Source organism: Brachyhypopomus gauderio, chromosome 18, assembly GCF_052324685.1.
Source record: "Brachyhypopomus gauderio isolate BG-103 chromosome 18, BGAUD_0.2, whole genome shotgun sequence".
In the NCBI taxonomy this organism is placed as follows: domain Eukaryota; kingdom Metazoa; phylum Chordata; class Actinopteri; order Gymnotiformes; family Hypopomidae; genus Brachyhypopomus; species Brachyhypopomus gauderio.
Window position 1 is genome coordinate 9,201,659 of NC_135228.1, and position 13,207 is coordinate 9,214,865.

At 40.4% G+C, this 13,207-nt stretch overlaps 1 protein-coding gene across 2 annotated transcripts in view; it reads left to right on the forward strand.

Annotated features, from left to right (window-relative positions):
* The window catches only part of fstl4 (follistatin-like 4), a 136,423-nt gene that overhangs the window by 50,964 nt on the left and 72,252 nt on the right, over positions 1 to 13,207 (forward strand). For both annotated transcript variants that reach the window (XM_076980472.1, XM_076980473.1), the window contains exon 4: positions 4,606 to 4,833. In XM_076980472.1, coding sequence (XP_076836587.1) covers positions 4,606 to 4,833 — 228 coding nt within the window. The remainder of the gene's footprint in view (positions 1 to 4,605; positions 4,834 to 13,207) is intronic.

Genomic DNA, 13,207 nt, shown 5'->3' on the forward strand with positions numbered 1-13,207 from the left:
GATACAGTGAGTGCAGCAAACTGGCTCATTTTATCTTCAGGAAAAATGCTTCCGACAGAAGCCAATACCGCACTTCCAAACAGTAAGAAAACAACTTTTGTAAAAGTAAGGCTACACCAATAATACACATCAGAATGGCCGTGTTTTGACAAGATTCTGAAAAACAGCCATTTTCTTTCACTGTGGTGACACTGACAGTGTTCCCAGCCATATTGTGTCATTACTTCCTTGAGATTCATTACTCTGCTTTTCTTATCCATGATGTTGTTTGGCACCAAAGCATGGCAGATGTAAAGAGCTACCATACCCTTAAGTACCGGTCTCAGTCTGTCAGAGCCAACAGACAGAGGCAGGTGTAAAGATCGATAAAGCCTTATCGGGCAAACCTGTGAGACAAACGGAGAATCTTATTTGCTTGGTGGCTTCAACTGGGTTTCTCAGTATTTATCAACACCACAAGCATCGTGGGGCACTTCTGTTTCTTCTTTCATTTCTGTTTCTGTCTCTTCTTATTCACTCACTGTCTCCATTTCTTTCTTTCAGCTCTGCCTTTCTCTGGTTATCTTGCTAACATTCAACCCCCAGCCAGCCTGCAACAAGCAGTGTTTTACCCTAGACACTCACTGAGCTGAACGCTGTGCTTAGATTTGCTACAATATTGTACTTCACATTAGTCTCTAATTTGTCCCTTGATTCATTTATATGCTTCATTTTCCTTGTGGAAAAAGGGGAATGGCTCTTTGGTAGTCCATGTAGACAGAGTCAGTAATTCTTTTTTTTGCCACTGCAAAAATTGGCTTGGAAAATTGAACTGTTCAGCTGTTCAGTTCTTACCTATTAATGTTTTATTTTTATGGTGTCCAGATGTGCTTTACATCTACGTTCTGTGCTTTGGAATTGTTTATTGAAAGTGTTTTAGCAGGCTAATAATATTTATATAACAGACACAAAGGGTTTAAATCAGTTTGTAACTGATGGTTCTTGTATTAGCAAAGGTGTATTTTATAACTACAGGCTTGATGCAGTACCATACCTGTAAAAATATGTTCCAAAATAACAAAGAGATATATGATGGATAAAATTAAGGAATATTAAGTCTTACAGCTTTTCAAACAGTGTTTCAGTGAACTAGACATTTCTTATGGAATGTAAGGTGAAAAAGGCCACCAGCATGAATATAAAACATTCATTATATTATTCACTTTTTCATCAAAAGGATTAACTCTAGATGGCAGATTAAACTGATATCATAATATCAGTTGGTATTCAGATTGAGCTGTGATGCCAAAGGTCACTGGCGGTCACAGGTGTGTCATCTTGGAATGTAATTACATATGTCTGCTTTATAATAAATAAAATAAAGGATGTGATTATCACATATTGGAAAGCAGCTCACCTTGTTTATCCATCCAGGCACATTTGTGTGAGAAATTGCAGTTGACCATGATATCATTTTGATGTCCACCAGTCTCTGACCCTAACTTCTCAGACTGACTGAAATAACATATAGAATTTTCTATCTGAAGACTGGGTTGAGCCTCAGATAAAAATCAACACAATTCAATTTGTTCCTGTTGTGTCTTTAGTATTATATCAACTTATACTGAGACAACAAAGAATACACGGAGACGGAGAGTCGGGGGCTCAGTTTGCGACTTGTTTACATGTAATACCAATGGCTTGTTCCTCGTGGCGGAGGAATACAAAAGTAGTGCAGTTCACAACAACATATAGTGCCTTCAGGTACTTATGAAAGCTGCTAAATACATGACAGTTCCCATCAGATTACTGTACAAATAAACAAATGCACTCTCCCTAGAAACTGACTTGTATTCTTCGTACAATAAAACATTTGCATTATGTTTGGCAGACTGCTAACCAGAACAATTTACAAGCATTTGTCAGTAAGACAGTACACGCGTTCTCTGAGAATTGACCCCAGACCTTGGCATTTCTAGCACCTTTCTGAACCTGCTCAATCAGCTGAGCAACAGGTGTGCAAAACCAGACACCTGTTGAGCATAATCGTTTTCCTACAGCTACCTAGCAATTATTAGCTTTTCTAATCATGAGTTCTTTATTATAGATTAAACAAGTTAAGGTTTTTGCTAGGATAGATCTCCATCTTTAATTTACAAGATGTTCTTACATGCAAATTATAGACAGCTGGTAATCAGGCATTACAGTACCACAAATAGCTGAAGACAAATAACCATACCAGATATTGGCACAAACTAAATAATTGAGAAGGCAAATGACATTTCATCTGACATTTTGTAGACTTTGTCCAGCTACAGTAACTTCTAGAGTAATCTCCCTGGGGAAAGGCCTGTTCTTAATATCAAAGAGGGACATTTTCTCATTATGCATGTTTTTTCGGATTACAGTCTCCTTTCTACTTATAGGCAGAATTTACAAAAAGGAATAAATTAATAACATTTACTTAGTTCCAACTGTGAGATCCAGAACAGTCCAGTACTTAGTGAAAGTACCACAAAGTGACTCCTAAAATGACTCCCTAAATGATTCCCGAACTGATTCTTTTAGAGTGCTTGTGATTATCTGTTGGCCAGACTCTGGAGCTAATGAGGCTGTAGAATCAGTGGATTAACTGGAGGAAAAAGAGCAACAGCTGCAGAGCAGTCAGCGAATAAAAGATGTTTGGCAGGAGCAGGAGGCTTGTGGCCACGTAACACCACTGTTCAGGCATTCACCCCGAATGGATCACCAAATCACTCTTTAGCTTCTTAAGAAATCAACAACTGAAGTGGTTCTTAACAAACATGGCTGACATTTGAGAACTGAGAATTTGTTTTCAATTTATCCCTCTACAAATAGCAATAATGTGGCCGTAAAGAGGGAATTCGGCTGTTGGCAAGAATATACAGCAATGAGGAGAATCTTGGGAAAAGATACATAATGTGAAACAGTAAATAGAAAGTAAAAAAAGAGAGGTCTGACAAATGCAGGAGTTGGCTAAGCGCTTAATCTTTGATGCTCAGAGAATACTAACGATCCACTAATCATCTTCGACCTTGACATGGGGCAACAAGGTGACTTGGAGCTGAAGTATTTGCAGGGCTGCAAATTACTAGCAGAGATAAGGTGAATAATTAGTAAACTGGAAGGCACTAGGTGTGTACTCGCTCCTGTCCATCCCTCCCAGAGGGTCTTTTTCCTGCACTCCTTGCCATTTGGTGGGCACTGTTTCGTGCTGATCCAGAGTCAGCCGTCTGGGCATGCCTGGCTATGTGTGTGATGCAGCGGGTTGTGTGCTGTAATTAAAACACCTTTATCTCCAGACTCCATGGAAGACTGGTGATTATTCAGCGCGCTGCCAGGCTGAATACATTCAAGTGCTCAAGAGAGCCGTTTAATTTATGTTTTGTGAGGTTTCAGGAAAATAAAATCAACTCACCTCCTGGGTCTGCTTATTTGTTTATATATTTATTTATATTTATATATTTTTGAAGAATTTATACAAGCCATTTCTGTTAGGTTTAAATATAGTGTGTCTGTTCTGTCTCTTTTCGCTACTTTTGCACTGTGACTGTGGGAACAACCTGACCTCATGAAGATTTCAAATTCAAATGGTTTTTTTAAAGATAATATGCTTGGGAATGCACATATTGATTTTGTAAGACGTGTTTTTATTATTTATTATATATTTATTTTTATATCCTAAGAATGATCTGTTAATCTACACCCCATGCTCCATCCCCAACCTTTTGAATAAGTTCAGACAACGTGGACTAGCGAGACTTCATTGGCAGCATAGCGGCTCCCCGAACAGCAGAGGCACGGGCTGACAAAACAAATCAAACAATCAAAAAAATGTCACCGTCCATGTGCTGAACGCTGCTTACTTGGCACCAGCGGCCAGCACAGGCGGCCAGAACTCCAGAGCCTCCTGCTCTCCAGCAGAGCCCAGTGAATCTGCTAAAGCCAGTGTGGCGTGGCTGCTCCTTGGCCCGTAAATCCAGCCCGTGATCCCAGCAGGCACTGCACCTCTTGGACTCCCCGGGCCCAGTGAGATCAGTCCAGGGTGGAGTGGCTGTGACACTCAGCAGCTTTTGAGCTGCTTTAAGTGCAAATGGAGGAAATCAGTAGGGAGCATGGGGATCGCCATGGCGAGGGTCGAGGAGAGAGGGGGTTGTGGGGACGGATGTTGGATAGTGGACGGTACTGACAGGTGCTCCCTGACTGTCCTGGAGTGGGAGCCAGTGTGTTCTCTATGGATCTGTTTTTCTTTGACAGGAGTGTGGTTGACTGTCTGTTCAATTTCTACAAATTTCGAACTGTGGAGTAGATGGATGACTTTTTGGTTATATTTGACAGGCATGAGTACAGAGAAATCCATGAGCCTTGGATTTTATTTAGGAGGAAAAATGTAGAATTTTGTTACATTTTTCTCTTTTTAGCAACACCTCAACACATAGAACCTGTAGATAAAACATTCTTATTTAAACTAAAAAGAAGGTATAAATTAGCTTTCATACTGCCATAGTCAGACAGTATGAAATTGCTGCTGTTACCTTTGTGGCGTGTTCAGTGTAAGCTGAGCCCTGGAATCACACTAACTCAGCTGCATTTGCTCTGCTTCAGCCGGGGGCCCGTGCAGGACGACCTACTGCGGAAGGGGCCGAGAGTGTGCGGTCAGGCGCCAGACCGGCCGGGCGGAGTGTGTGTGCCAAGAGAAGTGCCGCGGCTCGTTTGTGCCCGTGTGCGGCTCTGACGGACATTTCTACGAGAACCACTGCGAGGTGTACCGCACGGCCTGCCTGCAGAAGAGGAGGATCTATGTTGTACACAGCAAAGACTGTTTCTTCAAAGGTAAGCTAGAAGCGTTGGATCAGCTCATTGTATCCTCCTCTTATTGTTGATGTTTACCAGCAACAAAGACAAGTGCCCCCCTCCCCACCCCAACACACCCACCTTCACCAAAGTGTTCTTTTGTTGGCCTGATACATGCACTTGTAACTTAAGTGAATCCATTAACGTTTTTCAATGAAACCCATTTTCACTGCAGTTAAAGACGAGCATTATTGACTGCTGCCTGGCTGGCAGACATGGCGATTCTGTGTTTTCAGGAGAACCGAGCAAACGTTTCAGCGTCCAATTCTGGGACATGGCAGAAAACTAATAACCTTACTTCAATCATGAAACACACACATATAAATGTAAGCGCTGTCAGTGCACTTTAACCATAATGTGTAAAAAGTAAGTCCCTCATCTTCTACCCTCTGTCCGTCTCTTTTCTTTCCCTATAAATATTATAAACACAGGAATGCCCTCTGAATCCTGACTCTGTCAAATGTAGCAGGTATCTATAACTCCCAGTTTGGTGATGTGCCATTGGTCACAACAAGGATAATGTTTTTGGGTGATTCATTCAGCTACCCAGGGGCGAAGCATTGTTTTAATAACCCCAAGGTCATATTCAGCTCTACTGATGGGAAGAGCACAGCACTCTTTCCTATACATAACAGTGCATTGTGTTTGGATGCAGAGCTGAGACACAAGGTCTGGGGAGGTCCATATGCATGAACAGAACACGAGGAGTGAGACTCTGGATTTTAGATTAGAGGGTGGCACAGGAAAAAATAAATAAAAACCCAATTTCTAACAGAAGTCATACACGTTTAATCTGAATCTGGCAGGTGTTTATCCTGCCATATCACTGCTCATATCGCTGCTTTCACACAGAGCCCTGGGACAACACAGGTCTCCAAAAAATCATTTAATGTGCCGTGAAGGAAGTGCACATTTTTTTCCCAGATTTATCATCTTAAATAGGAAGAACTGATTCTGCACAGGAGTTAATATTGATGATTAACAATTGATGTTTTGGTAATATTTGATATCAATCTAATATTATTTGCCATAGCAAAGTGAGGTTGCATTTATTGTTTGGACAGATTCTTTAGAATCCTGTTATTGACCTGTTACTTAATCTGCATAGTACTTGAGCCTGTGTTTGGATAAGTGCACACATACCATTGGCATGAATACCATGACCTTAAAAAGCTTTATTCTAATAATGCTCAGGGATGGATTGAACCTAGATATTGAGATCTTGCTCTGCATACAGGTGAGAGTACAGCTATAAATAGTCACAGGCCATGGGAGATTAAGGCCACTGAACCTTGAAGAAAGGTGATCCCATTACATCAACATCAGGAATTCCCAGGTTGTCTTTAAACTGGAGACAAACATATGGCTATGTATTCTTCATTCTGCTCTTCCACTCACAAAAATCCTGATAAACCATAATCATGAGCAAAGATATGTTATACATAAATATTTATGTTTCTTCCTGTTCTTGGTGTTGTTTTTATTATTATATTTTGAATACACATGAGTTTGCTGTCTGCATGTCCTCCATTTCAGTTTTGAGGGCTGATTTTGACCACTCAGAAGCCAGGAGCTCCTTAACATAACATGTTCTATTATTACAATCAAAGCCTCCACCTGTCTCTTTCAGTCCTTCTTTCTCTCACCCTCCCTTTCTGTTTTATTTTCACACCAATTGACAGAAATGGTGATGAAGGTAGCTGAAGGTCATCGATCCTTTCTTCATCCCAAACTCTGTCTTATTTCCAAAGTGGTACTTGCCTGTTTGCCTTTAAGCCTAAATACACTTTCATATTTTTAATGCTACTGGTAGGATATATTATTGGCTATTCGATAATATCGATGAAAGCTTTAGGCTATTACTAAGCAGTCATGAGGGGCAACAAAGCTTTTCTGAAAATGCAAAGAACTGCCGAATCATTCTGTCGCTCATTCTGGCTGCTGTCATACACAGTTATTTCATGGAGAAACATTGTGTTTGAAACAGGGGTTCTCATACACACATGTAGTCTCTTATGTAATTGATAGTGATGTCATTGTGTTGTGAAAGATATTAAAAAAATTATATTTATCAATATTGATATCAGCTCTATCAACATTTTATTGTTCACATGAGTTTTTATTGTGATTTGATGAAACAAACATTTTGGAGAAGGATGATCAGTGTAGGGTGAAAGGTCACAAGAGTAGAATATACTTTTTTTGTTTGCTTTTATGTACACCAAAAGTTGAAAATGATCTGGAATTGGTTTATCCAAATGATGTTTTAATGGAAACACTGTTTAAGGGCAGTATACTGCTAAAATAAAACCTCATTTTCCAAAATATTTTCTGAAAAATAAACCGAAAAGCTATGGCGTCACCAGTGTTTAGGATTTAAAAATATCCATAATCTTGCATAATTTGTGGACTTTCAGGACCTGTACCAACCAAAGTAGATCCATCTCTTAAACACTTTGCAACTACACATCACTGACTCTCAATACATCCACACTAATTTATTCTTTTGAAATAAACAAAATATTGTTCTGTGTGTCTCCACCTAATTAAAAAGAAACCTGCTTCACAGGATCACACCTACCCTGTGAATGAGCTTTGATTAAAACTCACAAGCTCAGAACAGAAGTAAGGCTATGGCAACATGCATCCCTTCAAACTTTCATCTCTGGCTCAACCATTGAAGTGGCACGGTGAACGTGCAGACTTGTTTGGGTGCGGAGTGTGGCACTCAGCGGGAGCCTTGTGAGAAGTCGGAAGTGGCTTGACCCCCACCCCTCCCTGAGCCTCCATCAGTATGCAGGCTGCCCTTGAGGACAGCTGTCTGCTCCAACGAAAACCAACAACTGCTGGTACAGAAGAAGTTTGGAGAGGTTTCACAGTTTAGATGATAGGGAGCACATCTTGTGGACATGTCTTCTAATGATCAGACTCAAACCATGGTGGGTTTATCTGTCAGGGGAGGATTGCTCACCCTTGCTGGGGGCTGATGGTGGCACAGTTTGATTGGTTCTTGTCACAGTCCTTTGGGATTCATGTGTGTTGGAAGAGTAGGCCATCAAAGCTGACTCTTTTTTTTCTGAAGATGGATCTTCCAGGCTCCACAACATACCATGAAAGTGATGAGTGAGAATCTGCTCTTTGCCTTTGTGGGTCAGATCAGATCATAAAGATGCACTCATTCTTCAAATGAACAGATTTAGGTCTTGTTGAGGTTAATTCTGCAGAACATAACTGCATTTTTAATTTCAGATTGGAGTGTGCAATTTTCCAAAGTCATACAAAAAACCTACTTTGCTGTTCTTTATCAGGGCCACAAGTCCAGAGCCAGGTGTGGCCATGCCTTTCGTAATAGCCCTCAATTTTTCTTGTTGCATCTGTTATTAATGAGCTTTGGAAGGAACGCCATCCTTCTTTCAGCAAACCAAATACGAAGGGTCCCTGAGTCCCCTTGGTCACATGGTCACCTCATTAACTTGATTGGCCCCTGGAGATTCATTATATTAAAGTATTTGCTGTTTGAAATGGATGTTGTGTCCCAGTTATAAATGTCCCTTGTTTCTTCATTAGTCCCTCGCCTCATAAACATCGGTCTGAGACACTTGAGATAGTAAAGTTCCTTTGGACACTGTGTAGTGCATACTCAATGATATTTTGTTAGTGCTGACCTGCCAGTGCTGTATATTTTGGTCATCGTGTCCTTTGTAGCTGACTGTTAGTATGACAGTGTTCTGCGCGATCATGAAGTGGCAAACTCAGTGGGGGCAAATCAGGGCAGCTTCCAGTGAAGACTTATTAATACTGTGAGGGGCAGCTTTAGACATTGTTTGTGGCACAAAGATCTTTTGTCAGGGAGCTTAATCAATTGCAGGATTAGGACTTTGGACTCTCTGGAGTGTCTTTACAACAGACCGCTGTCATGTACTTTGTTGCTGAACTGGGAGATGACTCTAACACAAGCTTCTACTTTCAACACATGCCCAATAACCTCAACAAAATAATCTCCTTTCAAAGCAGATCTTTAGAGCTGTCTAAGAATCTTTGACATTCATATTATAATGGCATTATCACTCTCTATGCATTTTCACTGGAGACGACAACCAGGCACAGTATTCTGTCTGGGTCTTGGTTTCAATGAAAAGGATTTTGCTTGACTAAGCTTTACTCTTCCCTCAAGCTGTTAGATTTGAAATGGTAAATTGGAGTTTAGAATATGTCAAATTATACAGCTTCTTTTGTTGAAGATTCAGTTCTCTCACATGTTTTTGAATTTGTAGTATAGACAGTTAATTTCTCAAAATGCTTGGACACAGTCCATGAGGGGCTGGACAGTGACAGAGATTTTGGTGCTTCAGGATGCTGAATAAGTTTGCAGTGTTAAATGTCTACTAATATGTAGAAAACACAAACCTTCATATACACACATTCTGGGTGCCGTAAGGAACTGGACTGCTTTGTTGCTAATTCTTAGCCAGCAGTGTGTTGTTGCATATGATTGGTTCATGCTCATAATACCTAGGAAATGGTTTATAGTGATTGATTTATTATTTTTTTGTATTCATGAAATGTTACTTTAAAGAAAGTCCAGCATATATACAGCACTTCACAAAAATTCCCCAAAAGTTTTGTCATACACCATCTTACAATTTGCTTTCCTTCTAAAGCAGAACCTGCTCCAGCTTGGCTGCGCAGTATGTTTTGAAATCAAAGCTAGTCATCCATTCAGTCAGCACGCCATTCGGTTGCTGAGTGGAGAGGTTTACTTTGCAAGCACAATCTACCATCGACATGTTTAGATAAACTGGGCCAGGGGATATTGTTGCTTCCATGGCTGAATGACACTTTACAGGAACATTTAACTGGTTTTTCTCTTCTAGCTTGTTGAGGTGGACTGATTTTACAGCTGTTCATAAAAAAGAGATCTTTACAAGCTGGAAACAAATAAGTACAAAGCATTCACTTTATTCTTCAAGTTATGGTCTCTGTAAATTATTAAAAACCAGCATCAGTAAAAGCAGGACATTTCAGGAAGAGGACTGCTACTGTCAGAAAGTCATATTACTTACTAGATAAAATAGGCCAATTGCATTCCAGTTCTTTCTTTCTTTCTTTCTTTTTAACTCATTATGCTTATGTTACCTATGTTAACTCTTGAAGAGGTGATGTAAATAGCCATTACCCACTGTCTGCAGTGAGGCACAATTCACAAAGTATCTCTACAGCCCCATCACATCTACAGCCTCTTGCCTCCCTATAATACCTCACCTCATAGAACCCCACCCCATTCACTGCCCCCCCCCTATGTTATTTATACAAAATTTAATTATGTGAATATACTGCCTACGCTCCAGAAATGTGTAAAAATTACATTATTCATGTTGCGTCATTCACCTGACACAACTCATCCACCAAATCCAGATATGCTACCGCACACAGCCTCTGTGCACAGACTGCTTTCACTCATTCCGCTCAGATTATACACGGCACAACGGAACTTTGCCTGCAAAGCTGTCTCTGGAGATGTGCAGCGTTTTCTGCACAAAATCCGAGCCAGAACAAGTCAGTAAGAAAAGGATGCTGGATTCTGAATAATAGCTGTTAACAAAACCTAGTTATGGAGCAGTTATCATAAGTGATGAATGCTGAACAATGTTTTAAAACAATGCTTTGTCATTCAGCATGTTTACTTGTTAATTTCAATTTCGATTATTTTGCAATTGATCTGGTTCATTAATCTCTTATTTTGTGAGCTATGGGTATACTTTTTTAAACATTATTTTAAATAGTCTATAAAGCAAAGTTTGGATTTATATTTCACATCAGTGCAGTTTTAACACTGGGTAAAACTACTCAAGAGTTTTAAAGGGAATCAACTTGATGGAAGTACTCCAAACCCAGAACGGTATTTTCTATGTTTGCTTATTGTGGCAGTGGTGGGAGATGGATGGGAAGTGCTATAAAGAAAGCCTATTCAACTTATATACACATACATTTACAAACGCTTTAAAACAAATTGAATCACGATCATGATGCAGAAAACAATCTAATTAAATTGCATGATGTAAATAAAAATAAATAAATGAATAAATAAATACAATTTATTTGACTGAGGCAATATCAGATTCATGAATTAATGTGTTTTAGATGGAAGGCCCATCCCATTTCAGGACTACAGTCACCGCAGTCTCAACAATCCTTGGTCACCAGGACTCTCTTTGTTCGGTGTATCAAACACCACGGGCACCATCAAACACCATGGGCACCATCAAACACTATCAGACACCACAGACACCATCAATGCCATCAAACATCATGGACACCATCAAATGCCATCAAACACCACAGACACCATCAAACACTATCAAACACCATGGACACTATCAAACGCCATCAAACACAATGGACACCATTGAGCACCATCAAGTACCACAAACACCACAGACAGCAAACACTGTCTCCCTCTTATGGTGCCTGTATGTGTTCTGGAACCAGTTGCCGCCCACTGCTGTCTACTGCGTTTTAGACCTGCCTTTTTTTCAGCCAGTCCCTCCCCTGTCCCTGTGTTAACTACTGAAATATGGCAGCCCCTGTACTGGCAGATACTCAATGTTAAAATCAGGAATCAGGACTGATGGACCAGAAAGACTCAGAACAGCCCGTGTCCGTTATATGGGGATAGTGAACATCTGAGAACATAATTGTCTTGCAGACTGCAGTCTGGTAATGGCAAGCCACCACTCACACAACAAAAAAACCCATTGTTGAATTAATATAAGTCCAGAGGGACACAAATGAACAAGGGGAGAGTGAATTTAACATTATAAGTGTTAATTCAACACTGAGATCTTTGCTGTGGAGAGTTTCTTAACAATGTGGCACCTATATCCCCCCCCCCCCCCCCCCCAAATCCCGCTGCCACTCCCCTTGTGTATGGTCTCACAGGGATTCTGGCCATGCTGTCAAGCTTCCTTCCTATTTTCTGCCCTGTGTAAAATTGGTTCGGAGATGAAGTAGAATGAGAGGCTTAAGGGGGAAAAGATAGCATTACCTGCCTACGCAAACAGACCTGAGGTTCTGTGTGTGTGTGTGTGTGTGTGTGTGTGTGTGTGTGTGTGTGTGTGTGTGTGTGTGTGTGTGTGTGTGTGTGTGTGTGTGTGTGTGTGTGAGTGAGAGAGCAGAGTTCTACTGAACTTATCCGATCTCTGAAATGAGGTCTTTAGAAAGACCCTAGGCTGTAACCTAGTGTCAGATAAAAGCATGAGCTAAAGAGTGATAAAGGTTTACACACATTTATTTTAGAAGCAAGACTTCCTTACAGCTAAGGTAATAAGTCTCCTACATGGCAATTTAATGCAGTCTGAAACTTTGGATGATCAGCCCTGCGCTGTTGTGTTAGTTAGGAATGCTGTGACTATGAATATCATGATCAATTTGGTTTCCTTTTTTTTTTTTTTTCTTTTTTTAGGATATTTTATGTTTTAGGCTTATTAAATCAGTCTAGCTAATATTATTTCACAATTATTATCAATATGCCACTGGAGATCAATGGTGTATGGAAGGGCCATGCAGAACATGGCATGTAATACTAACCCTAACCTGTGACTGCTCAGAAACAGAAAAGAAAAAAAACTTAATTTCCGCTTCTTCATTTTTACCTGACAAAATAATGACAGTCAAAAGAAAACAATAGTCAAACACAACAACAAACAACTATAAAGACATATGTGAACAATGAGTCACTTTGCCTGTGTGTGTGTCCTTCTCTCCATGTCTGACCTTCTGTTGAGACTGCCATATTCGCTGTGTGAAATGCAAACTCTCTGATCACAGGCTAGATGTGTTGTCCACAGGGCATGGGGTCATTACTGGTTCACGTACATGCTTTCATCTAGCTCTGCCCCCTAACCCCACCCCCACTGTCTTCTCCTCCATACCCCGTTCACTCTTCGTGGATCAGGTCAACTCAAATTGCTTGTTTTGCATTGTTTCATGTACTGGTTTTGCTTAATTGAATCTGTATCTGTATCTGTTTAAAAGGCCCAGCATGATAAATCTAAAATAAAATGTTACCTTTTTATTTCATGCCTAACTCTTTTTGCTTTCTGCTTTCTCTTTGATGTTGCATTCATGCCTCAGAGTTCTGGGGAAAAAAAATTCCCTCTATAGATATAGGGATTGCAGTTCAGCGTGTTCCATGGGGAGATGCAGTCTCTCTCTCTCTCTCTCTCTCTCTCTCTCTCTCTCTCTCTCTCTCTCTCTCTCTCTCTCTCTCTGATTCCTTAAGGGCCCTGGCAGTTAAAACTGGTGCTAATACTCGGTGACGCTCTGCCCTTTGTTCTCATTAGGAGAGGGCTTA